This window comes from Delphinus delphis, chromosome 15 (assembly GCF_949987515.2).
Source record: "Delphinus delphis chromosome 15, mDelDel1.2, whole genome shotgun sequence".
In the NCBI taxonomy this organism is placed as follows: Eukaryota; Metazoa; Chordata; class Mammalia; order Artiodactyla; family Delphinidae; genus Delphinus; species Delphinus delphis.
Window position 1 is genome coordinate 58,849,779 of NC_082697.1, and position 27,800 is coordinate 58,877,578.

At 42.9% G+C, this 27,800-nt stretch overlaps 1 protein-coding gene and 1 non-coding gene across 2 annotated transcripts in view; one reads left to right on the forward strand and one right to left on the reverse strand.

The window, feature by feature from the left end:
- Nucleotides 1–27,800, forward strand: part of SNX29 (sorting nexin 29) — a 548,807-nt gene that overhangs the window by 13,450 nt on the left and 507,557 nt on the right. Inside the window, exons 2-3 of the mRNA XM_060031763.1 lie at nucleotides 4,213–4,277; nucleotides 6,343–6,395. Coding sequence (XP_059887746.1) covers nucleotides 4,213–4,277; nucleotides 6,343–6,395 — 118 coding nt within the window. The remainder of the gene's footprint in view (nucleotides 1–4,212; nucleotides 4,278–6,342; nucleotides 6,396–27,800) is intronic.
- Nucleotides 26,482–26,554, reverse strand: TRNAG-CCC (transfer RNA glycine (anticodon CCC)). The gene has a single exon. It is a non-coding gene; the product is annotated as a tRNA-Gly (tRNA).

Here is a 27,800-nt window from a genome sequence, read left to right on the forward strand (position 1 = left end):
TGGCTTCTCTTGTTGTGGAGCACGGGCTCTAGGCGTGCAGGCTTAAGTGTTGTGGTGCATGTGGGCTCAGTAGCTGTGGCTTGCGGGCCCTAGAGAGCAGGCTCAGTAGTTGCAGCGCCCGGGCCTAGCTGCTCTGCAGCGTGTGGGATCTTCCCGGACCAGGGCTCGAACCCGTGTCCCCTGCATTGGCAGGCGGATTCTTAACCGCTGCGCCACCAGGGAAGCCCCAAGTGCACTTCTTGTCTGGGGAGAGATCGCGTCAGCGAGGGTGGGTGTGTGGTGGATCGAGACCTGCACCACCTCAGGCTGTTTCTCTCTAGAGAACAGGCTTTCTTCCCACGGTGGAGAGGCTTTGCAGGGTGAGGCAGAGGAGGCTGCTGACCTTTCTAGAAAAAGCAGTGGAACAGTTCCATCACAGAGATCTGGGATCATCATGCATGTCACTAGGGGTAGCTGCTGTATCCTTGCTCTTCACGGTGGGTCAGGCACCAGCAGCAGCAGCAGCATCATCTGGGACCTTGTGAGAGATACCGAATCCCAGGCCCCGCCCAGCCCTTCTGAATTAGAACCTGCTTGGAGATGCGTGTGCCTGTGAAAGCGTGAGAGTCACTGCGCTAACAATTACCAGTAGTGAGATGATGGAGATTTTTATTTTCTTTGTTTATTTCCCCCTGACTTGTCATTATTGTATTTTTTCACATGAATTACTCTTTTTTTTTAAATTGTGGTAAAATACACGTAACATAAAGTTTGCCATCTTAACCATTTTTAAGTGTAGTTTGGTGGTATTAAATACCTTCACATTGCTGTGCAGCATCCCCACCATCCGTCCCCATGACTCTTCATCTTGTTAAACTGCAGATGTGTAGCTATGAAACCCTAACCGCCATTCTCTCCCCTCCCCTCCCCCTGACAGCCACCATTCTACTTTCTCTCTCTATGATTTTGATTGCTCTTAGTACCTCATATAAGTGGAGTCATGTGGTATTTATCTCTTTGTGTCTGGTGTGTTTCACTTAGCATAAGGTCCTTAAGGCTCATCTGTGTTGTAGCATATTGCAGAGTTTCCTTCCTTTTTAAGGCTGAATCATATCTATTGTATGTATATGCATACATATTTTGCTTATCCATTCATCTGTCGGTGTACACTTGGGTTGCTTCCACATTTTAGCTACTGAGAATAATGCTGCTGTGAACATAAGCATACAAGTATCTCTTCAAGACCCTGTTTTCAATTCTTTTGTGTATATACCCAGAACTGCTGGGTTATATGATAGTTCTATCACATGAATTACTTTTATGATCAGAAAGAATAGCAAAAGCACTTCAGGGGGGAAAACCTTGTCGAGTTTCCAGTTGGCGTTGCCCAAGGGCAAGTAGAGTTGTTGGGTGCAGTACTTGGAAAAAGGAGGAAAGCAAGCCTGACTTCCCAATTCTGGTGTTAGAGAAGAGCTGAAACTAGACCTGCTGCTAAACGAAGAGCAGGGTGTTTTGATAGACACAGGTGTCAAGAGCAATGTTTGAGGGCCTAGGGTCGGTGGGGTCTCTAGCCATCCTGAATGACGCTTCAAGATGGCCTCTGGTCTGGTGGGAAGGATGCGTGAGCTATCCTTTCTCAAGACCTCTTCCAGAAAAAATAGCAGTGGCAGAGCTTGGGAAGTCAGCTGTATTACTGTGTGTCCATGGAGAGTCGACTGACTGGTTTGATCTCCGGGCCTGGGGTGAGGCAGGAGCCCGTGTGGTAGTCCTAACAACGCTTGAGGGGCACGATCTCCAGTCGGGGTCACCATTCCACCTATTTTTTTTGATGTGTTTTTTTAAAAAATTAATTAATTAACTAATTTTTGGCGGCATTGGGTCTTCATTGCTGTGCGCAGGCTTTCTCTAGTTGCGGTGAGCGGGGGCTACTCTTCATTGCGGTGCGTTGGCTTCTCATTGCGGTGGCTTCTCTTGTTGCAGAGCACGGGCTCTAGGCTCGCAGGCTTCAGTAGTTGCAGCATGCGGGCTCAGTAGTTGTGGCTTGCAGATCTAGAGCGCAGGCTCAGTAGTTGTGGCACACGGGCTTAGTTGCTCCGCAGTGTGGGATCTTCCCGGACCAGGGCTTGAACCGGTGTCCCCTGCATGGGCAGGTGGATTCATAACCACTGTACCACCAGGGATGTCCAACGGTTCCAACTATTAGTATTCAAATACAGAACAAAACCTAAACCCATTATCATGGTCTACAAGACCTTTGTTACTGGCCCCTGCCTGTCTGTCTTTGCCTCCCCTTTTCTTTTCTTTTTCCCCTTTTCTGCTTTTTGCTCAAGTCATAAGAGGCTTCCTTTGGGTCCTGGAAGACCAGAAGCCAAACTGTTCTTTCCTCTCTTCCCTGGCCGTTTGCTCTGCCTGGATTGCTGGTCTTCTATATCTTTCCATGGCTGCTCCTTCTTGTTACAAAGGGCTCAGCTCAGATACTACGTGTGCAGAGAGGCCTTCCCTGACTGCCCTGGCTGACGTGGCCCTCTTGCTTCCTCCCTGTCCCATCACCCCATTTTGTTTTTCTTTCTAGTATGACTCTCTAACATCATCTTTATTAGTTTACTTAGGAGCTATTTGTTTCTTCCTAAGAGAATTTTCGCTCCATGAGAAGATGGTTCTTTTATACCATTTAACTCCTGTGTCCCCAGCACGTAGAACATTGCCTGGCACACAGTAGAAGTTAAATAATTACCGAGTGGGTCAATGCATGTAATTGCTTGTCTTCTCTGAGCTTCAGTTTCCCCATCTGCGACTCAGGGATCCTACTACCTGGCTGGTAGGGTGGTCGTGAAAATTACAGGGCACAATGCATTCAGAGGACTCAGTTTTGTGCCTGGCATGCAGGAAGTGCTCACCACACAGTTACAATTGTTAGCAACCGGGTGGCCCTGGCGTGACTTACATGAATCACTGACCATCTCTAAGGTGATGCCCTGCTGGTACTCCCTGGTGAAGCCCAGGCTGAGTTGCCCAAGAGAGAAGCAGCTCAGTGGCAATTCAAGGCCTGCAGTATGGAGCATCTGCCCTTGTACAAACTCTAAATTTGGGTCTCCTTTGAAACAGTTGTGTTCTGTGTCTGGTGCATCACAATATGTAGCTGTGGCTCTGTTGATTGGAGTCACTGGATCTCTTGTGGAGCATCATATGTGGTTCTGACAGTGGTCTGCCTGGGGCTTTGAAGTGTCCTTGCCCCACACCCTCTTAAATGGGAGTTTGGTGTATGCCATGTGTATCAGTTGAGAATGCTTTTGGCTGTAAGTAACAGCCCAATCAACGTACAATGCTTGAACAAACGGAACTGTTTGTTGTGTGAGAAGTATGAGATTTCTAGTATTGGTTCAGCAGCAAAATGACATCGGGGCTGGTGTCTCTGTGATTCTCTTGGCCTTCGCTGCAGGCTTGTTGCCTCAAGGTAGCAAGATGCTGCTCTGGCTCCACCCGATGTGTTTATGATTAAGGCATGAAGGATGGAAGAAGGAACGAAGCCCTTAACATCTGTTCTTTTATAAGGATGGCATAATTTCCCCAGATCCCTCCCAGTGCTCTCTGCTTACGTGTCATTAGCTAGAACTTCTTACGGGCAGCCTTACAAGAGAGGCTGAGAACAGGAGTAATTAGGTTTTTCATGGAAAAATAATATTGGAGATGATGGTGAGGTCAGCCAACAAGCAGTGCCTGCAGTACTAGGAAACTTACATTTTAAGTTAGACTATTGGTTCTCAACTGGGGGCAATTGTGTTCCCCAGAGGACATTTGGCAGTATCTGAAGACATTTTTGTTGCCACAGCTAGGGTGTGTGTGTGTGTCTGTGTCTGTGTGTGCACACGCTAATGGTGTCTAGTGGGTAGAGGCCAGAGATGCTGACAGACATCTTAACAATTCACAGGGCAGCCACAGAGAATTATCTGGTCCAAATGTCAGTGACACCAAGGTCGAGAAACCCTGAGTTAGACAATTCCAGTAACATCATCCAAATTTGGGGAACACAGTTTAGCTGCTTTCCTGAGTTGCAGTAACAGGAAAGTGGTCCAACTTCATTGTAATGATGTAGATTATTGATACCTGGTCTTGTTATTGATTTTACTAAAGAGAAGGCTGATGCTACTTGGGCACAGCCGTACACTACATGTCAGAGGGTCTTAACAGAAAGCGAATGTCAAACAAAACTAATTAAGCCTCATTGCATTTTAGGATCACAGAACAATGACATGAAAAGACAATTTCTGCTGGAGCGACTGCTGGATGCAGTGAAACAGGTAAGAAGAAAGCTGACGTTTGACTTTGTGGTCAGGTCATAGTGTCAGATGATCAATGAAGAAGTCATTTCCGCCCTTCTATCTACACAGACTTCCTCCGGCTTTGTATCTGGGAACGGTGAGGCCAATCATTTTCCCCAGCAAATGATAGTGATCAGTGGTAGGGACAAAGGAGCTCCTGCGTCCTGACTTCCTGGAGACCCCTGGAGGACCCGCCCCATCCTTCACAGATGTCCCCTTGAGAAGGGCATTGAGTGGGTTTCAAGCCTCATTTCTAAGCAGTTGTGTTTTAGGGCAACTCCTAAGGGTGCTGCAGTCGTGGTTGGAGTTAGGACCCCGTGAGCACAAGAACAGAAGTGAGGCTGTGCTCAGGACTGTGTGGATCCCGCGGGTGGGCTCTGCTTGCTTCGGCTGATGCTATTTTCGATGCCTGGCTCTTGGCTGGGCGTGGAAGCGAGCTTTGACACGAGGCTGGCGTCACTTCGCTTGCTTGCAGCTACCAGACAGGCATCATTTCTTGCACATTCATTGCGTGCCTGATTCTCTGCTAAGTGCTTTACATCTAATCCTTCCAACCACCCCGTGAGATAGTTCTTGCAAATATTGCCATTTTACAGATGAAGAAACTGAAGAACTGAAGCTCAGGTCTGATAACTTGCTGCCGACGTCATAGTTAATAAGCAGCAGAGCTAGGATCCAGCCCTAGGAATTCACATTTTGGAAGGGGCGACTGGCGATTATCTGCGTGTAATCACGATATAGGGAGATAAATATGTACTTTAATGGAAATGTCTGTTAAGTGTCGATATGAGTCCAGAGAATTTAGCATCTGCCCAAGCCTCGAGGCGTCCAGGTGTGGTGGGAAGGACACAGATTCAGGTGTAGCTGAGGTTGAAGGCCAGCTTCATCTCTTCACAGCTGTGTGTGCTGGGGCAACTCATCCAGCCTCTCTGAGCATCCTTCTCTTTAATTGGGTTACCGATCTCTATAGGGCTGTTGATGGAATTGCATTTGTTAAAGTGGGTAAAGGGCCATGGCCAGCGCCTGTTCCACAATAAATGCACAACCCACATTATTAGTTTCTTCTTTCTTTGCTCCAGAAATGGAAAGTAAAATAAGAAGATGAAGGGTTAAGTCAAGCCACGTCAAATGTAGCAGTTAAGCAGAAATAACTTGGATCTTCTGCCTAGAGCTGCTATTATTATTTTGGGGGTGAAAGTGTTGTATATATGCCTTTTAAAAATCAACTTTATTGTGGTGTAATTTGCATACAATAAAATATACCAAATTTAAGTGTGCAGTTCCATGAGTTTTGACAAAAGTATCATTTAAATGTCTACACACACACACACACACACACACACACACACACACGATAATAAGGAATCTTGCGAACGTGCTACCACAGTGGAGATTCTACACTTTTGAAGGAGTAGTGGAGAGGGGTGATGGTTGCACAGTATTGTGAAGTGAATTGAATTGCATAACTAAAAATGGTTAAAACGGTACATTTTATATTGTCTATATTTCAGCACAGTTAAAAAAAAAAAAGAACAGTTTGCTTTTGTTTCCACCCTCCCTGGGTGAATTGTGGTTCAGCACAACCAGATGACTTGTTTGAAGCTCGATTTATGCTGTCATAACTTTATAGCCAGCCGTAACAACTTTGGGCCCTGTCAGAAGGGACCCATCTTCACAGATTTGTGGAATTTTTTATTGCTGCCTGTTAAGAGCTCTGTGTTATTGACAGTCAGCTGCTGACAGATAGAAGAAGCTTCCTAGATAATCTGCAGGAAGCCGTGTGCTTCTGTTTTCCTCTCAGCGTTGTCTTTGCACAAGGCTCACTCCTCTGCAAGCTGGAGATAAGGGCTTCCTTCAAGTGGTGGCTGGAAGGCTGGAGTGCCCGCCGTCTTAGGTCTTGGGCTGACACCCAGGGCGTGGGGACACCCTGACTTGGCACCCAGAGTTCCTGGCCTTGTGTCCCTCTTGACCCTGAAGGCCTGTGGGGGAGGTTTTGTATGTCCCATCCCAACAGCTGATCTCAGCAGCTTCTTTTTCCGTGCAGTGCCAGATCCGCTTTGGAGGGAGAAAGGAGATCGCCTCAGATTCTGACAGCAGGTAAATATGTAGCTTTTGAAACCCTTTACCATCAAAGACCAAAAAGGTGGCCAGAGATTGACCAGCTTCTATAGTCTGCCGCTGCAGCCAGGTGGTGCAGTGATTGCATTTGGGGGATCTGTAGATCATCTCTGCAGTGACTACTTGTCTAAAGTATTTCCAGCTTCCTGTCATCCTCCTTCTAGGAAACTACTCTGAGTGAATTCCTTGAAATGACTTTCCGCATGAAGTTATTTTCACGGTAATTTAATAATGATGAAAACTCAGAAATCTGAATGCTCAACAATTGGGAAATGGTGAATAAACTACAGTGCATCGGTAGAATGGAGTGTTATAGAGCCATTACGTTGATGTCCGTACAGAATTTGTTTTAAGCAGAAAAATGCAAATGTAGTGATTTAAAAATAATGTATTTAGTAAAAATAAAAAGAGCAGGATACAGAGTTAATATGGATTCAGAGTGATGCTTGCTATGTTAAACAACAACTCTGGCAAAAAACATACCAAAATGTGAATAGAGGTCATGTTGAGGTTAAGACTTGGGAATCTTTATACTTTCTGATATTTTTTTCATATTTTATACTGTGATCGTGTGTCCCTTCTATAATTTAAAAAAAAAAGTCCTAAAAATGGACATTGACCTTCATGACCCTTCATGACCTGACATGACTGCATAAGCTTATAACACCGCCTAGGAGGAGAAGCAAATGTTTTGGCAAAGGTAAGAGACACAGGCATTTGCTGGAAATGCCCAGTGAAGTCGTTCAGGGGTAATTCATGCTCTGCAGCCTTGGAGGGGCAGGAGGAACATTCCCGCAAAGGAAGGGGAGGGAAGGGAACTCACTTGCTCAGCATTCACCTCATCCTGGAGACTGCAGGTGTTCCCCACCCTCTGACCCTGACCCACCCAGCCCAGCCAGTTCCCTTCTCTGTCCTTCCAGAACCTTTCTCTTTGTGACACTTTACCAGCCATGAGCAGCGTGTGTAGTGCTACATTTTAATCGCGCTATGGGGACTATTTGAAACTGTTGCAGATTTACAGTTCTATTCCCCACCCTTACACTCTCTGCTTCTTCTTTCTCAGTTTTTCTCCATAACACCAACTAACAACTGTCCACTATGCTTTTTAATTTTGTTTCTTTCTGTCGCCCATACCATAACAGCGGGCAGGGATGTTTGGCTGTCTTGTTCGCGGGTGTATCCCCAGTGCCTAGAAGCATCTAGAAGGTGCTCAGGGAGATTCGTTGTCTGGTTGAGTGTGTGCGTGGCTTTGTACCGCACATGGTCAAGTGTTTTTTAATTTTTAAATATTTATTTATTTGGCTGCCTCGGGTCTTAGTTGCAGCATGTGGGATCTTCGTTGCAGCACGTGGGATCTTCGTTGCAGCATGTGGGAGCTTTCATTGTGGCGCGTGAGCTCTTTGTTGTGGTTTGTGGGCTCCAGGGTGCATGGGTTCAGTAGTTGTGGCACACAGGCTACCTAGTTGTGGCGCACGGGCTCTAGGGTGCGCGGGCTCAGTAATTGCAGCACGTGGGCTTAGTTGCCCCGTGGCATGTGGGATCTTATTTACCCGACCAGGGATTGAACCCGAGTCCCCTGCATTGGAAGGCAGATTCTTAACCACTGCACCACCAGGGAAGCCCCGTGGCATGTAGGATCTTATTTCCCCGACCAGGGATCGAACCCGAGTCCCCTGCATTGGAAGGCAGATTCTTAACTACTGCACCACCGGGGAAGTCCCTGGTCCAGTGTTTAAAGAGGTTGTGAGCTTGGAGGGCAGAGGGGCAGCTTCTCTATTTTTTTCTTTCTCAGTGTTTTGCACAGACATTCTGTGCCCATCACACATTAGGTTCTCTGTATGTTTGTGGCATTAGATCATTAAACTGAATTTTTGCTTCAGTTCTTGCTGAGAGCCTACTATGGGGCCTGGCCTCCGTCAGCACAGGGGTTCTCATTTTGGAACCCAAGGTCCACCTGTGTGAGAATGAGAGGCTTATTAATTAATCATGCAATTCTGTAGCCCATCCTAGATCTCCTGAACCAGGAGGTGTGTATGTGCGAGTGTGTGCGTGCATGTGTGTGTGTATGGGTGTGTGCGTGTGTGGGTGTATGTAGTCAGGAGTTCTTTATCACTTTTCTTCATAATTATTCTTTTCATTTCCTGAGAGAGAGAACCCATTTCTGAATGTTAGGTTAACATGTTGTTATATAATAGAGCTTACTATTACGACTTTTATTATGTAAACTATTGTGTTTTATAGTAGAATTAACAAAGTTAATTCCTTCCATGGTAACTGGTTTCCGGCTAAAAGGAATATCCTGCTTAATAATGATAATGATAGTTACTGTCTCTTACTGTTCCAGCTGCCCTTTGTTTGTGTCGACTCTTAGTCTCAGTGCAGCCTCAGGAGAAGCAGCGGTGTAATTCTTTACAGATAGGAAAACAGAGGCTCAGAGAGGGCAAGTCAGACAGCCTAGGTGAGTCATCTCGGGAATGTTAGAGTTGGAGGTTGGACCCTAGTTTCTTGGGCTCCAAAGTATATTCTTCCAATGTTATATCACCGTTAGCGATTATATCGGTTTTGAAGCTGGGTTTAAAAATTTTTTTTGTTTTCTCCCCCCTAGAGGGTTCCTTCTCAATATCAGAGTCTTGGTCTCATCTTGCAATGTGTTTGGCTAAAGGTGGCATCACCTTCACGTAGGAAAGGTCACATCATCCTTATTCTGTGAGAAAGTTTAACCTCAAGAGGGAAAGTCAGTGAATATTTTAAAACAACTGTCGTGAAGTCTGAAAAGAAAGATAAGTCACCTCTCTCCTCACCCCTGACAAACGGCCTGGCACCAGAATGGATCTCAAATCCATTCGCTTCTCTCCAGCTCTGCAGCCATTGCCCTGTCCCAGTCACCACATGGCTCACAGGACAGTTGCTGTAGACCCACTACCGTCTTCCTTCTTGTCCTGCCTCCTGTGCATTGAGAGGGTTCTGCAGAACGCAGATTCCCACCTGTCACTCCCCCATGGAAAACCTTCCACTGGCTTCTCTTTGCTTTGGGAAAAAGACCCACATCCTTAGCAGCCTGGAGGGCCCAATACCTCTCCCCTGGCTCTTTGCTCCTGCCACCCTGCCCTGGCCTTTCTGTTTTTTTTTGTTTTTTGTTCTTAAAGCCTTTCAGTAATTTTTCAGGGGAACCTTCCAGACCCCTGATATGAATCCTCCACACTCCTCTCCAGCCCTGGCCATCTGGACCTGTTTTCCTTGCTCTGTACCATGGACTGGCAAACTCTTTCTGTTAAGGCCTGGATTTGGCCTCAGGCTGTATTTTGCTGACCCCTGCTCTGTACTGTTAGATTCTATAAACCTCTGTTTCTCATTACAACACGTCTGTGTGATGAATCGATTACATCTGTCTGCTCCACTGGATGACCAGCTGGAGAGAAGCCTGTTTTGCTCACACTACGTCCACAGCGCCTGACACATAGTTAGTGCTTAGTAAGTACTTAGTGGATTACTCATTTGTTTAACAGTTAGTCACAGACTACTTGGTGTCACAGATACTGGGGCTTTCCAAATATTTCAGACAGATTTCTACCCCTCAGGTGGCTTCGTGTCCACCTGGGAAGATAGTCCAGTGAGGCAGTGATCACAACATGCGGTGCCGAGGGCCATATCCAGGGGGCTGTCAGATGCCCTGGGCAGGCTGGTGTGAAGGTTCATGGGCTCTCAAGGCCTGAATCTGGCGCTTCCCCTTTCCAGCTGCATCACTAACTTTTCTAAGCCCAAGAATTAGGTCTACTGTGATACTGTGACTTATAATAAGAAATACACATGATTGTTCTTTGCCCCATTCCTGGTACTGACCTCCTAAAACCCCTGGAATTTCTGAAGTGGTGATAGCCAGAAAGGTGTCTTTTGTTATGTTAATGTAGTGATTTCTGGAAAACACCAGAAGTTGGAGGCTGGTTGCCAGGAGAACCAACCACGTGATTAGAGGGTTGGAACTTTCAGTCCCATCTCACCACCACTAGGGAGGGGAGAGGGGCTGGAGATGGAGTTCAGTTGCTGATGGTCAATGATTTAATCAAGCCTATATAATGAAGCTTCCATAAACACCCAGGAGGATGGGGTTCAGAGAGCATCTGGGTCGGTGAATACTTGGAAGTGCGAGGAGAGTGGTGTGCTGGGAGAGGGCCTGGAAGCTCTGTGCTCTTTTCCCATACCTTTCTTCCATCTGGCTGTTCCTGAGTTATATCCTTTTTCTTTCTTTTTTTTTTTTTAACATCTTTATTGCAGTATAATTCCTTTACAATGGTGTGTTAGTTTCTGCTTTATAACAAAGTGAATCAGCTATATATATACATATGTTCCCATATCTCCTTCCTCTTGCGTCTCCCTCCCACCCTCCCTATCCCACAACTCTAGGTGATCACAGAGAACGGAGCTGATCTCCCTGTGCTATGCAGCTGCTTCCCACTAGGTATTTGTTTTACATTTGGTAGTGTATATATGTCCATGCCACTCTCTCACTTCATCCAGCTTAACCTTCCCCCTCCCCATGTCCTCAAGTCCATTCTCTACGTCTGCATCTTTATTCCTGTCCGGCCCCTACATTCTTCAGAACCTTTTTTTTTTAGATTCCATATATATGTGTTAGCATACGGTATTTGTTTTTCTCTTTCTGATTTACTTCATGCTGTGTGACAGCCTCTAGGTCCATCCGCCTCACTACAAATAACTCAATTTCATTTCTTTTTGTGGCTGAGTAATATTCCATTGCATATATGTGCCACATCTTCTTTATCCATTCATCTGTCAATGGACACTTAGGTTGCTTCCATGTCCTGGCTATTGTAAATAGAGCTGCAATGAACATGGTGGTACGTGACTCTTTTTGAATTATGGTTTTCTCAGGGTATATGCCCAGGAGGGATTGCTGGATCATATGGTAATTCTATGTTTAGTTTTTTAAGGAACCTCCATACTGTTCTCCATAGTGGCTGTATCAGTTTACATTCCCACCAACAGTGCAAGAGGGTTCCCTTTTCTCCACACCCTCTCCAGCATTTATTGTTTCTAGATTTTTTGATGATGGCCATTCTAACTGGTGTGAGGTGATACCTTATTGTAGTTTTGATTTGCATTTCTCTAATGATCAGTGATGTTGAGCATCCTTTCATGTGTTTGTTGGCAATCTGTATATCTTCTTTGGAGAAATGTCTATTTAGGTCTTCTGCCCATTTTTGGATTGGGTTGTTTGTTTTTTTGTTATTGAGCTGCATGAGCTGCTTGTATATTTTGGAGATTAATCCTTTGTCAGTTGCTTCATTTGCAAATATTTTCTCCCATTCTGAGGGTTGTCTTTTGGTCTTGTTTATGGTTTCCTTTGCTGTGCAAAAGCTTTTAAGTTTCATTAGGTCTCATTTGTTTATTTTTATTTCCATTTCTGTAGGAGTTGGGTCAAAAAGGATCTTGCTGTGATTTATGTCATAGAGTGTTCTGCCTATGTTTTCCTCTAAGAGTTTTATAGTGTCTGGCTCAGCGGCCATGGCTCACGGGCCCAGCCGCTCCGCGGCATGTGGGATCTTCCCGGACTGGGGCACGAACCCGTGTCTCCTGCATCGACAGGCGGACTCTCAACCACTGCGCCACCAGGGAAGCCCATTTTGAGTTTATTTTTGTGTATGGTGTTAGGGAATTTTCTAATTTCATTCTTTTACATGTAGCTGTCCAGTTTTCCAAGCACCACTTATTGAAGAAGCTGTCTTTTCTCCATTGTATATTCTTGCCTCCTTTATCAAAAATAAGGTGACCGTATGTGCGTGGGTTTATCCCTGGGTTTTCTATCCTGTTCCATTGATCTGTATTTCTGTTTTTGTGCCAGTACCATACTGTCTTGATTACTGTAGCTTTGTAGTATAGTTTGAAGTCAGGGAGCCTGATTCCTCTAGTTCCATTTTTGTTTCTCAAGATTGCTTTGGCTATTGGGGGTCTTTTGTGTTTCCATACAAATTGTGAAATTTTTTGTTCTAGTTCTGTGAAAAATGCCATTGGTAGTTTGATAGGGATTGCATTGAATCTGTAGATTGCTTTGGCTAGTATAGTCATTTTCACAATGTTGATTCTTCCAATCCAAGAACATGGTATATCTCTCCATCTGTTTGTATCATCTTTAATTTCTTTCATCAGTGTCTTATAGTTTTCTGCATACAGGTCTTTTGTCTCCTTAGGTAGGTTTATTTCTAGGTATTTTATTCTTTTTGTTGCAGTGGTAAATGTTTCCTTAATTTCTCTTTCAGAATTTCTCTTTCAGATTTTGTTGCAGTGGTAAATGTTTCCTTAATTTCTCTTTCAGATTTTTCATCATTAGTGTATAGGAATGCAAGAGATTTGTGTGCATTAATTTTGTATCCTGCTACTTTACCAAATTCATTGATTAGCTCTAGTAGTTTTCTGGTAGCATCTTTAGGATTCTCTATGTATAGTATCATGTCATCTGCAAACAATGACAGCTTTACTTCTTTTCTGATTTGGATTCCTTTTATTTCTTTTTCTTCTCTGATTGCTGTGGCTAAAACTTCCAAAACTATGTTGAATAATAGTGGTGAGAATGGGCAACCTTGTCTTGTTCCTGATCTTAGAGGAAATGGTTTCAGTTTTTCACCATTGAGAACAATGTTGGCTGTGGGTTTGTCATATATGGTCTTTATTATGTTGAGGTAAGTTCCCTCTCTGCTTACTTTCTATGCCTACCCATCATAAATGGGTGTTGAATTTTGTCGAAAGCTTTTTGTGCATCTATTGAGATGATCATATGGTTTTTCTCCTACAATTTGTTAACATGGTATATCACATTGGTTGATTTGCATATGTTGAAGAATCCTTGCATTCCTGGGATAAACCCCACTTGATCATGGTGTATGATCCTTTTAATGTGCTCTTGGATTCTGTTTGCTAGTATTTTGTTGAAGATTTTTTTTTTTTTTTGCGGTACGCGGGCCTCTCACCGTTGCGGCCTCTCCCGTTGTGGAGCACAGGCTCCGGATGCGCAGGCTCAGCAGCCATGGCTCACGGGCCCAGCTACTCCGTGGCATGTGGGATCTTCCCGGACCGGGGCACGAACCCGTGTCCCCTGCATCGGCAGGTGGACTCCCAACCACTGTACCACCAGGGAAGCCCTGTTGAAGATTTTTGCATCTATGCTCATCAGTGATATTGGCCTGTAGTTTTCTTTCTTTGTGACATCCTTGTGTGGTTTTGGTATCAGGGTGATGGGGGCCTCATAGAATGAGTTTGGGAGTGTTCTTCCCTCGCTGTATTTGAGAAGGATAGATGTTAGCTCTTCTCTAAATGTTTGATAGAATTTGCTGGTGAAGCCATCTGGTCCTGGGCTTTTGTTTGTTGGAAGATTTTTAATCACAGTCTCAATTTCAATGCTTGTGATGGGTCTGTTTATATTTTCTATTTCTTCCTGGTTTGGTCTCGGAAGGTTGTGCCTTTCTAAGAATTTGTCCATTTCTTCCAGGTTGTCCATTTTATTGGCATAGAGTGGCCTGTAGTAATTTCTCATGATCCTTTGTATTTCTGCAGTATCAGTTGTTACTTTTCCTTTTTCATTTCTAATCTGGATGCCATTTTAAATTTACCATCTTAGGAAAAGTTCTAGGCAGGACTGTGAGGGATTGGCTTCTGGTTGCAGCTGGTGAGTCTAGCTGGTTGGATGAATATCAGTAGGAACCTTGGAAAGGATGGTGCACTGGTGTATCTGCCAGGGCTCTTTGGTAAGAGGCAACAGAAATTTACTCCAGTTGAGGATATTGTGAGGATATTGTCATCATGGAATTGATGACAGGTCAGGTTTGGAAACAGGAAGGAGTCAAAGCAGCTTTGGAAGTCTCCTAACCTGGAAGCAGGGTCCACTAAATGGTCTCCTAGCAGGAATGGTCCAGTTAAGGCCCTGCTGCAGGAGTGGACACCAGCTGTTTTCTGACTCGCTCTCATTCTGCCCAAGGTTGGCGTTCCAGGGAGGAGGCACCTGAGTGACCAGTCTCAGGTCATGTGGCTGCCTCCTGGCCACCAGCAGAAGGATTGGCTGATGGAGCTTCCTGGGACCCTGTTGACTTACATAGTGCGACGTTGTCTACTTGGGTTCATCATCATCCCCCCAAGACAGTGTCCAGTAAGGAAGAAATAACCCTCCAAAATGAAATCTGGGTGCTGTTATGAAGGTGGAGTGAATATAGGGTGGCCAAATGCACAGCAGTTATCCCTGTCACTGCCATATTATAATCTTTCCCATGACAGTTCTGTGTGGTTTGAAAATACCTTTAGGCAGTGGAATGGGGCTGGAGCACAGACTGCATATTTTCCCAGCTTGGTCCTCACTCTCTACCACATCCCTTCTTGTTTTCCCAGCACAGAGTTTCCCCAAATGAGAGATTTGTGTCATTGCAGGTACTTAACATTATTTTAAGTGTTAAATATCACAGCATTACATTCTTTTCAATTGCCCAGTGGCTCAGTTATTCTCCTTTCAGTTCCTTTTAAATTGCAGTGATATTGGGGGAAAGACTTGGTTTGGTATTAATATTAAGCTGAATTAAATTAAATTGCCAATATTTGATCATTTTTTGACATACCAGGATAGTAGTATCATACAGTTGAAAACAGTATCTCAAACACCCCCTGCCTCTCTGTAAACAGAGCTTACAGGTTTCAAGCACAGTCCTCCCCTGACAGCAGCAGAGACAGGATTTTATACTTTATTTGGATGGTATTTACTTTTAGGGCTACTCTGTTGAGGGCCCACAATGTTGGCTTTACATTTGCAACTGCGATAGAGTTTTTCCTTTTAAAACAGGTTTATACAAGTCGAAAAAGTGAGTCGGACTCAAGACAAGTAAGTAATAGAAATATCGTCACGAGTGACAGAAGTGGCCGAGGTGTCTGTGGACAGCAGACGTTGAGGAAAGAAAAAGCGGGCTGGACCGCAGTTGTTGGGTATGGGGGCCTACGTGATATACAGTACTATTCTGTGAAAATCCCAAATGTGAGTATGCTCGTGTGTGAGTGTGCCTGCCCGAGTGTGTGAGTGCTTGCGTGCCTGAGAGATTTGTTGGTCTTGCGAGATTACCCGGCAAGATGCAACAGTCCCCACGTGAAGTATAAAACAACATTGACAGGAAGAGAAGTGACAGGCAGCGCTTGTTTTTTCCCATCAGATTTTGTCCTCAGAAACTGGCGGAAGTGGTGGCAGTCATGATGCAAGGGCTCCTTGTCCCATTCTGTTGGCCTTGTTCTCCTGCTTTGTTTTCCCCTAAGGACGACCCGTTCTTGTGCTTCGTTAAAATTATTCCTCATTCTATCAGTCAGACTGGCCTGTGGGGAGGCTGTCTTGTATCTTCTGAATAGTTTGCCTTCTAGAAAGAATGGCCCAAGAGCCCAGCAGGCACTGGAAGTTACCTCTAGATATGCTAGTGCTCCACAGATGCTGCTTCTTCCCATGTGGAATTACAGAACATGCTGAGTTTTCCCGTTGAGTTAGAAAGAGCAACCCAAACTGTGGGGCAGCAGAGTGAGCGTGGGATTTGGAGCTCAGAGTTTGAATCCTGGTGTTGCCAGTTCCCGGTGTTGGACTGCGGGCAAGCTTCTGACTTGCTTGTGCCTCAGTGTTCTTGTATGTAAATGGGGAGAGTAGTGATAATATTCACTTCCTAGAGTTGTGAGTTAGTTCATGTGCAGCCCTTAGAACAGTGCCTGGCAGCTAGTAAGTTTCTAGAAATTGTTAGCTGTTGTTACTGCCATTATAATTTTGTGTGAAGTGTCTTGACACTCTGCCATTATGGGTGGCAGTGAGTTGGCTTTGGGTGTTTGCCTCATTTAGAAATTGTAAATTTTTGTTACTCGTTCAGGTGACTATGTCAGAAGAAATCAGAGAGGAGAATTTCTTCTCCTTCCAAAACATGCCAGGGAAGAGAGCTTTGTTTTGGTGATTTTTCTTTACCTGTTAAGGAATTCAAAACAGTTTTGAACTTTTTAGGAAGCTAAACAACAAACAGCTGCTCTTTGCTGTTCCCTAACGTTGTTTCTTAGAACAGTTGAAGACTGTCCTGTGTATTCCTCTGGACGCTTATGAAACTGAATGGCTTTTTCAGACATTCCTTTTCCTCTTTTAAATGTCTCTAGATTTCATCACGTGATTTTTTAATCTTCAGTTTGTCACAGGTTTCTCACCAGCCTCTTAGTGGTTTGAGGTGTTGACTGGATGTTCTAATTCTTCTCATCCTGGCAAAAAGCCCTGGGGTTCATTAATTGGATTTCTTATCTCCCCAGCCCTGTGCACTTGGTTTCCACTTTGAGGCTCTGTGGTAGATAATTCCACATTGCATATTCTTTCATTTTACTTTATTGATCAAATGAATTGATTTCTTTTTGAAAAAGATAATTTTTAGCAAATGGGGAGCCCTAGGGCATTTAGCAAATCTGAGCACATTTCCATGTGAATTTTAATATTTATATTGTTTATATTGATAGCTGCTTAGAGCAGTGCTTGGCCCATAGGAAATCATATGTAAGCACGGTCATCATCAGCATCACCCCTATCCTGGTGTGGAGAGAGGCCTTGAGCATGGAGTATGAGCTTTGGAGTCAGGCGTACTTATCTTCATGCCCACTCGGTCCACAAATCACCAGTTACCAGCTGTGTAATTTAGGACTTGCTCAGCTTCTCTAGGCCTCTCTTGCACGATCTGTAAAATTAGATGACGATCGTGGTACCCACTTCCTAGGGTTGAAGTGAGGATTAGATGTAATATTATTTGCTTGATACACCCAGTGAGAACTTAGTAAGCGCAATACACTTTCTTCTATGACTAGACATACCAGTGTTTTGGCTAATTTGGAAACTAAAGGCTGGAATGATTGCTCATTAATTCCTTCATTTAGCAGATACTTGTTTATCGGTCACTGGGTTGGCACTGGGGCTGCAAGCTGGATGAGATGATTGCTGTTCTCAAGGAACTCAGAATTGAGCCTGGGCAATGGACATGTAAATTGCAGACAGGCATGGTGGCCCGTGGTAATAATTACATAGTATAGACGTGAGAGGCGAGTACAGGGTCTTTAGTGGTCAAATGGGCAGGATGGGACTTCCAGGCAGCAGGAGTGGCAAATGTGAAGATGCAGGGGTGTGTGAGAAAGTAGTGGAATCACGGATGATGTGCTGTATGTGTTGGGAGATGGGCTGGAAGGTCAGTAGGTTCTTGGCTTGCTGTCATGGGGAAGTGTTTGAACCTTATCCACTAGGGTGTGATTTCTTAAACTATGGCTATGTGTATACTCTTTTCACAATTTTTGCCGTTTCCGTATACCATCTGAGCCAGAGATTGGCTTGAGGTGAATTCAAGGCCTTGTCTACTCTGGTCTTGTCATAAGCCGTCAGTGAAATCAAAGATTGATGGCTACTTCTATTTTTTTCTTTTTTTTTGGTACAGAGGCCTCTCACTGTTGCGGCCTCTCCCGTTGCGGAGCACAGGCTCCGGACGCGCAGGCTCAGCGGCCATGGCTCACGGGCCCAGCCGCTCTGCGGCATGTGGGATCTTCCCGGACTGGGGCACGAACTCGTGTCCCCTGCATTGGCAGGCGGACTCTCAACCACTGCGCCACCAGGGAAGCCCTCTATTTTTTTCTTGACATAGTAAAATGATTAACCTAAAAATGTGTATTTATGGTCCCCCTAAAATTATGTCATGTACCATATACCCATAGTAAACTGTGGTAAGAAAGATAATGACGTTGTCAGATTTGCATTTCAGGAGAGTAGCTGCTGATCAGCATGCCAGGGGGCTGGGCAGGTGAGATGGGACCTGGGGTTGGAGCCAGAGGCCGTGGCTCTGTGCAGTAGGCAAGGAAGCTGAGTGGAGGTGGTGGTATTGGGAGAAGGGACGGAAGGCTTAGGACCGAGGCTTGGTAAGATTGACTGACATGGGGGATAAGACATAAATGCTCTGGCTCTAAGAGATGACCAGAAATCAGAACAAATGTATATTGTTTTAAATTTTGTTTGTTTTATTTATTTTTATATTTTTGGCTCTAGTAACAGGCTGTACATTTTATTATGAGTGGCCTTTGCTTTTTCAAAGGTACATCTCTCCTTCAGAGTTGCCTGCATCTTATTTGTTTTTGTTTTTTTAACTGGAGTGTGGATGATTTACAACGTTGTGTTAGTTTTTGCTGTACAGCAAAGTGAATCAGTTACACATATGGATACATCCACTGTTTTTTAGATTCTTTTCCCATATATGTCATTACAGAGTATTGAATAGAGTTCCCTATGCTATACAGTAGGTCCTTATTAGTTATCTGTTTTATATATGGTAGTGTGTATGTCAATCCCAGTCTCCCAATTTATCCCTCCCCACCACCCGTAACCATACGTTTGTTTTCTACATCTGTGACTCTATTGTTTGTTTAAAGGAGGCTTTTGGTGTGGAGTTTTCTTTCTCCTGGGCTATGGACTCTGACCAAACTTGAAGATCCCTTGGCCACTGACTTTGGTTTTTTTTTTTGACCACACTGCGCAGCATGCGGGATCTTAGTTCCCCAACCAGGGATCGAACCTGTGCCCCTGCAGTGGAAGCTTGGAGTCTTAACCACTGGACCACCTTGGCCACTGACTTGATACACATTAACCGTTTCCTCACCGCTTCTGCATCGAGGGGCTCTTACTTTTCCCCATCCTCTTTTTTCCTTTTGATTTACCAGCTTCTTCAGCTGACTCCTTCTCAGCTGCCATCTCCTGTTCCTGACTTTGAAGCCCCTCATCTGCCAAAAGCATCCCAAGCGGTGTTTGTGTCTAGACCAGAGCTGGAGGGTCTGTCCACCCCAGAGAAGACAGTTACTGTGTTTATATTAGTAACTTTAAAAAATGGTCAGAAATGATGATTTAACCCGTTTAAAAGTTGGTTATTTTTCTAATTTCTGGTTCCTCTGGTAGAACATTCATTTGACTTCATTTTACATGCCTGCCTGCCATCCTCAGGCCTTCACACGAACAGTATCTTTTTTTTTTTAATCAATTTTTATTGGAGTATAGTTGCTTTACACACACTGATAGTATCTTGAAAACTACTGCCTTGTGAGTTTTCACTGTTACCAAGCTTGCATTTTTTCTGGTTCTTTGTCAACTGTTTTTTTCCCCCTCTTTTTTCTCTACCATATCCTCTTCTCCCTCCCTCTGGGTAACTTATGTTAATGATCAAGAATCGTTTGTTCTGTGTGTTTCTCCACATTCATTTAACCTTTTACAATTAAAATACATGTGTATACATACACACGCACGCAGGTTTTATTGCCATTGTCTTACAAAAATTGAATTATATATAATGTTCTGCATCTGTATTTTCTCTCTTGGCACTACCCTGACAAAACCTTTCCAAGCTAGAGTTCTAAAAATTCTTTTTAAAAGCCTGCATTATATTGCATGATGCAGATATACCAACAGTTGCCTATGAAGTAATACTGACTTTGTTTCCAATTTTTACTACTATGGACAGTGAAACAACAGACATCCTTGAGCATGTTTTCTTATGTACTAAGGATTTTTTTGGGCAGAGATTTCCAGGTTGGGTTGCTGGGCCAAAGAGAATGTGTTTATTTTTAATAGTTGTGGTCAGGTATCTTTCTAAAAATGTCTACTGGCAGTGCATGAAACTACCCTTTTCTTCCTTCCTAATAATAGTTTTGAGTGTTGTTTTGAAGTTTTCAGTCTGATGGTTGAAAAGTGGTGGCTCACTGTCATTTTAATTTGCATGTTGATTGCTAGTGAATTTCAGTTGTTTTTTTTTTTTTTTTTTAATATTTGTGAGCTATTTGGCTTTGCTCTCTTGTGCAAAGCTGCTTCATATTGTTTGTCCAATTTCTTGTTGGATTATTTGTCTCCTTGTCAGTTCGTGAGAGCTCTTTGTATATTATAGTAATTAATTAACCTTTCGTCTGTTTCCTGCATTGCAAATATTTTTTTTCAAATCTGTCCATTATCTTTGTAGGCACAGGTAATAGTATCTATTACAATACTACATTTAAAAATTTTTACATGGTTAAATGTCTTTTTACTGATTCCATATACCAACCTACCAGTTTCTGTGTTTTCAGTGTTTTAAGATCTTCCTCAATGTTAGAGTATGCATGTGGTCTTTTACATTGACTTACAAGATTTTTCATGTGTACAGTTAAGCCTTTGATCCATCTGGAATTTATCTTTGTAGGGTTTCTGAGATAAACTAAAACCAATTTTGGTTTCTTCTAGGTGGCTGCCACCTTTCTCAGAGATCTTTTTGGCTCATTATCTCTGGGCTGCAATTTACTTTCGTTCCATTTACTTAGCACAGAGAGAGGGTGCTCTAGGCCAAAGCACGGAGGACTAATTGAGAGCCCTGCGCTGATCTGATGCACTGGTCCCAGCACCCCTGGCACAGCAAGGAGTGGGAGAGAGCCTTGTACGCTGGTGCCGTCAGGCTGAGGAGGAGGAGCCCAGCTTAACCCCAGCCCTCATTATCCTTGCTCTAGATGAGTTTGCCTGAATTTTCAAGGATGCTTGAAAATTCTACCCATCTGATGGTAGATGATGCAAATAATTGAGAGGACAGGCTTATGGAAGCCCAGTGCTCTTCCTCTTTCTCTCCCTCCTCCTTCAAATGGGAATCATACCATTTATATGACACTGTAACTTGCTTTTTTTTTTTTTTTTTAAATAACTTGGCCATGTATTATGGACATTGTTTCAGGTCCCTAGGTAACATAATGGTGCAGCCTACCATCCATGGCTTCTTTATGTGTAATTAAGAAAGAAAAACTAGTGCCAGTTTTAATTGGATAATTTCATCAATTATGAGGCACGCTTGGATTTCCGAGACCTTAAAATGTGGGGAAGAAAGGTGCTTCTAGGTTGTTTAGGTTTGGCATCTCATTCTTTTAAAATTTCTACATAATATTTTGTAGTGTGGAGGTGCCGTAACTTATTTACTGTTTTCCTGTTAATGGACGTTCAGGTTGTGTCTAGTTTTGTTTCTGCTTTTACTATTATAACAATGCCGCAATAAAAATATTTGTGTACATGTATGTCTTTGCCTACTAATGCTTTTATATTTAATTGTTTATTTCAACTTTAAAAAAAATAAATTTATTTTATTTATTTTTGGCTGCATTGGGTCTTTGTTGCAGTGCGTGGGCTTCTCATTGTGGTGGCTTCTCTTGCTGTGGAGCATGGGCTCTAGGTGCGCAGGCTTCAGTAGTTGTAACACGTGGGCTCAGTAGTTGTGGCTCGCAGGCTGTAGAGCGCAGGCTCAGTAGTTGTGGTGCACGGGCTTACTTGCTCTGTGGCATGTGGGATCTTCCTGGACCAGGGCTCGAACCCATGTCCCCTGCATTAGCAGGTGGATTCTTAACCACTGTGCCACCAGGGAAGCCCTATTTCAACTTTTAATTTTGAGATAATTATAGATTCACATGCAGTTGTAAGAAATAATGTAGAAAGATCCCATTTACCATTTACCCAGTTTTCCCCAGTGGTCACATCTTGTAAAATTCTAGGCCGGCATTTCAAATTTCGCTAGTTTTACTTATACTTATTTGTGTGTGTGTGTGTTTAGTTCTGTGCAGTTTTATCACTCTGTAGGTTCATGTGTCCCCCACCACAGTCAAGATACAGAATGGTTTCATCACCACAGGGTTCCTCCTGTTGCTTTTTTATAACTATACCCACCTCCCTCCTGTCCGCTCCCTCCCCATGCCTAACTCCTGGCAACTACCAATCTGTTCTCCATTTCTATAATTTCATCATTCCAAGAATGTTATGTAAATGGAATCATACAGTGTGTAATTTTTGGGATTGGGTTTTTTTTTTCCCTCAGGGTAATTTCCTTGAGAGTCATCCAGATTGTTGTATGTATCCGTAGCGTGTTTCTTTTTATTGCTGAGTAGTATTCCGTGGTCTGGATATACCACAATCTGTTTATTCATTGAAGAATATCTGTGTTGTTTTCAGTTTTTGGCTACTGGAAATAATGCTGCTATAAACATTTATGTACAGGTTGTTTGTGTGAACATAAGTTTTCATTTCTCTGAGATAAGTACTCAAGAGTACAATTGCTGGGTTGTATGATATTTGCATATTTAGTTTTATAAGAAACTGCCGACTGTTTTCCAGACTGGCTGTACCATTTACATTCCCACCAGCAACGTGTGAGTGATCCAGTTTCTCTGCATTCTTGTCAGCATTTAGTACTCTCATGATTTTCTATTTTGGCCATCCCTATAGGTGTGTAGACATATCTCACTGTAGTGTTAATGTGCATTTCCCCAATGGCTAATGATGTTGAATGTATTTTCCTGTTCTTATACGTGTGTATCCTCTGGTGAAATATCTGTTCATGGTTTTTGCTCATTTTCTAATTAGTAGTGCTTTTATTTTTATAGGATAAATTCCTAGACCTAGGATTGCTGGGTCAAAGTGTACAGGCATTTGAAAAAATTGTACTGCCTGGTCTCTTTGCAGAAGGATGTAGGAATTCACGTTTATATTCCAATCAGCAGTACCCATTTACATGCACTCTTGCTACGTCTGTGACTGGTTTGAAATTGATAGTCCTAAGTTGATATCTTAGTATCTGTGACACTTTCCTGGTCACTAGTGAGACTGGATATCTTTTCCTATGTTTATTGGCCAACTGTATTTCCTCCCTTCATGGTTTGTTGGTTCACCTTCTTTAATAATAGTCTTTTAATTTTTTGAGTTGCATGGCTTTTTTTTGTCCATTTGTGGAAGCTCTTCGTGTACTATGGCCCTTAATTTTTTTCAGTTGTGTGCTGTACATATTTTCTCCGGTCTATCATTTATTGTTTTACCATATTTATATCTTTTGCCGTGTTGAAATTTAAACATTTTATGTGGTTAATTCTATGAATCTTTAATAAAATTTTGCTTTGAGAGTATTCTGTCCTGAGGTTCTTCTGTATTTTTCTCTATCATTTTTTCTCCACTTATATATATTTTTTATCTTAACCCATCTGGAATTTAGCTCTGTGATGGTTTGAGACAGAAGTTTATTTTTATTTTCTTTCAGCCCTATAACCACTTGGGTCAGTGCCGCTGGTTAAATAGCCCATTCTTGCCCATCTGAGTTGAAGTGCTACCATTATTATATATAAAATATTTCCATATTCATTTGGACTTTTGGAGGACGGTTCTCTATACTGCTTCATCAATTTGTTTATCTCTGTACCCAAAACCACACTAGGCCAAGTCCTTCCTGTGATTAGTATTGGAATTGTATTAAATCTATACATTAATTTGGGAAGAATTAACATTTTTATTTTAATAAATCTTCCCATTTAGGAAAATAATATTTCTATTTATTTTGAGCTTTACACCTTTTAAGAATGTTTTTCTTCATATAGGACGTGTCTTTCTTATTAAAAATATGATTTATTTTACTGTTGTTACTGTTGTGAATGTAGTGTGCCTCCACCATTTTGTTGACTTAAAAAAATCAACTTTTAATGTTAGTTTCTTTTATTGCAATATTTTAAATTTGTGGGTTAGAAACTTTTTTATATCTTTTTGTAGATATGCTTTTTTTCACTTAACATTATAATCCGAGCTTTAAAAAAAAATGCCATTTCAAGTTTCCAGTAAGCCTTTTAATAGTTGCATGTTTTTTTTCTCACCATAACTTTTTCTTTCCCCTTTTTTTTTTTTTTGCGGTACGTGGGCCTCTCACTGTTGTGGCCTCTCCCGCTGCGGAGCACAGGCTTCAGACGTGCAGGCTTAGCGGCCATGGCTCACGGGGCTAGCCGCTCTGCAGCATGTGGGATCTTCCTGGACCAGGGCACGAACCCGTGTCCCCTGCATTGGCAGGCGGACTCTCAACCACTGCACCACCAGGGAAGCCCTCTCACCATAACCTTGATGCCATATTTTTTGATTCTTTTTAGCTCAAGGTAGCAATATTTCTGGTTCTTGAGACATGAATACTTTTTAAATGCTTGTTTTAGAAAAAAAAGCTAAGTCAGAAAAGCATAGAGGCAAGAAAGACATCAACAGTAATTATTTTACCAAGTTGCTCTTAATTTTTCACATAATCCCCTTCAGATTTTTTTGTGTTTTTTTAGCATAGTTGAAAACATACTTAATATACAGTTTTGTACCCTGCTTATTTTTCATTTTATGTAATAAACCTGTTGGCTTATCATTATAAGCTCTTGGTAAATAAGGGCTAAATGGCATTCGATTTTGTGTTGTATTATCGTTTAACCAATTCCCCAAGTGTCAAATCTTTGTGTTTTTAACTTTCCACAGTTGTAAATAATGTTTTGAATATTTTCATTCTTAAATCTTTATCTGACTTGCAGATTACAACTGAGGATTGATTTCTGCCAGTAGAATTCAGCAGTTAAAGGATGTGAACCTTTCTGAAATTTATAACACATAAATGTAGGGCATGGCCCATTTCAAATGACTGTCATGTGATGGCCTTGCTGTAGTTGATGATTGTACTGTCTTAAATCTGAGGTATGGCTAATGCTGTTAATGGCCCGTTTTTATGGGTACAGTCGACTCCGTTCTAGGTGACATGGGAGCTTTCCACACGAGGATGATCCAATCCATTTTCATGATTGTACTTTTCACCAAAAGGTTCTAGTAAAGCTGTAACATAGTGAAAGGATCAATTTGAAATTATGCTGTTAGGAGGTTAATTTGATGCAGTTCTTAAAATGCAGTTTTCATTGCTGATCCTTTCTGTCTCGCATTTGCCATAAATGTCTAACATTTGCCATAAAAAAGTACAGGATTCTTAGGATTCTTATTATAGATTAATGTGGCAGGTTAAGCGGTCTTGAAATTTAGGACACAGCTGAGGAAAACCAGTGCTTGCAGAATTTTAGCAGCAAACCAGTTAAGCTCGTGCAATATTCAGCTGTGCCGGCCGCCGTGAGAGAGTTTTAAAGTCAGCAGGAGGAGGTTATTTCATTTTCCACTCGTTAACTCCTTCAGCAAGCTTTTCCCGGGACCTCGAGGGCAGGTTTTTTTAAAACAGCTTAACTGAAGTCTAATTTACTTACCATAAAAATCTACTCCTTGTACATGTACAATGCAGTGATTTTTTTTAAAGTAAATTTATAGAGTTATGTAACCATCACCACAATTCAGGTTCAGAACATTTTCATTGCCCCAGAGAGTTCCCTTGTGCCAATTTACAGTTAATTCCTGATTTCAGCCTTAGGCGACGCTAATCTACTTGCAGTTTCTATGTATTTACCTTTTCTCGACATTTCATGGAATCATACAACGTATGGCTTTTGGGTGTGACGTCTTTCCCTTAGCATGATATTTTCAAGGCTCATCCTTGTGTCAGTACTTTATTCCTTTTTATTGCTGAATAGTAGTCCATTGTATCGATATACCACATTTTATTTATCCATTCATCTGGTAAACAGCTATATGCATAAAAACTTGAAGTGATTTTCTTGGCTGGTGCTTTTTAAAAAAATTAAAACATTCACTGTTAAGTGCCCTGCTTAAATTAAGAACATGGCCAATTCATTAACTGATAGTAGAAGTTAGATGTGAGAAAATGCCGTGGAGGCAGCCAATCCTCCCACCGCCTCTCCTCCCCTGCCGCGTGTCAGAGAGCACTCAGCAGAGAGCATTCTGGGAAACAGGAGAGACTGAGCTGAGAAAATAATGAGCTCCATGAAAGCAGGTGCCCCTTTCATTTTTGCAGAAAGTATCATATGCCTGAGTCAAGGTGAGAAGAAATGGAAAATCTTCAGGTGACATGATTATAAATCAGTGCCCAGAGCGTGCTCACTACAAGCTGAAGGGCTTAGATTCATGTAGTTGGACCAGTGTGTTCTCCTTGGTTCCCTAGTCTTTTTAAAAAAAATTTTATTTATTATTATTATTAATTAATTAATTAATTTTGGCAGCACCAGGTCTTAGTTGCAGCATGCAGGATCTTTTAGTTGCGGCATGTGGACTTCTTAGTTGCAGCATGTGGACTCCTAGTTGTGGCATGCATGTGGGATCTAGTTCCCTGACCAGGGATTGAACCTGGGCCCCCTGCATTGGGAGCGCAGAGTCCTACCCACTGGACCACCAGGGAAGTCCCTTGGTTCCCTAGTCTTAACTGACCTGGATTTGGATTCCAGATTATACAAGATCTCCTGAGATGCATCTCTCACCTAAGTATACATAAAGTCCATGTTCTGAGTTCTTCGAGGGGAGGGACCATATTGGTCACATATACCACAGATGGCAGGCATTGTGCTAGGTGCTGTCGCCACTAAGGTGAATGAGGCGTGATTCTTGCTCTCTGGAAACTCAAGTTAGCAAGAGGAGACAGCTGTGGAAAGCAGATTATTAACAGAGGTTGACCAAGTGTTGCAGCAGAAGGAAGCTCAGCATGAGGAAGCACTCAGGAAGGCTTCCTGGAGGAGGGGACCCTTGAGCTAAGTCTTGAATGACCTGTAAATATAAGCTCAGGTCAAATGGGGAGGTGAAAAGGGGACATGGAAAGGGTGTTAAGTAGAATGGCCTTCAGCAAGGCAGGCATCATAATAAACTAATTATAGGACTAACGCCCACCTGGGTTTTCTGCTGTGTTGGGTTGATTGTGACCTATGTGCGTCTAGAAGGGAATGCTGCTGATGTAAGCAAACCTTGGGGACTGGGTTTGTGTTGTTCACCTGTATTCCATTCCCCTTAGGGGCCAGATGTTATTATAGAGTTGGTGGGGCAGTTACTGACTTGTGCACTGGAGCCAAACAAACCGATGGGGATTGTTGGGTTAATCATTCTATTTGCAGATGATTCGTTTAAAGATGTGGTTTATTATGGAGAACTCTAAACACAGACCAAGGTTTTTGCCCTCCTCCCCACCCCACCCTGAAACAGGGCCCTGGTCAGGCTCCGTTTTGCTATGCCTTGCTTTTGGTTCCTGTGGGATTTAGATAGTTTTGGCGGGTGTCCCAGCTTTCAGGGAGCCCTCAGATGTGTGCCTGTGTGGATATGCAGAGAGACTAGCATATGCACATCTAATATTTAAGAGTGACATCTGCCACAGCAAAAAGGGTTGTATCAATGTGAGGGAGTATTCTGGGACCCAGGGTTCAACGTTAATCACCTTTATACCTATCCACTGAAAAAGCATTTACGGAGCACACACTGTGTTCCAGGCACTGAGTGAGCTAGGTGCAGGGGAGCCAGGAGGACAAGGTAGGAGTTGGAAACCAAATAGTGTAGTTGAGGACGAGTTCAGTTTGGGATGCCAGGTAGGGCTCCTTCCTGTGGAGGACGAACTTTTTTTAAAAAAGTTTTTATTTTATATTGGGGTATAACCGATTAACAAT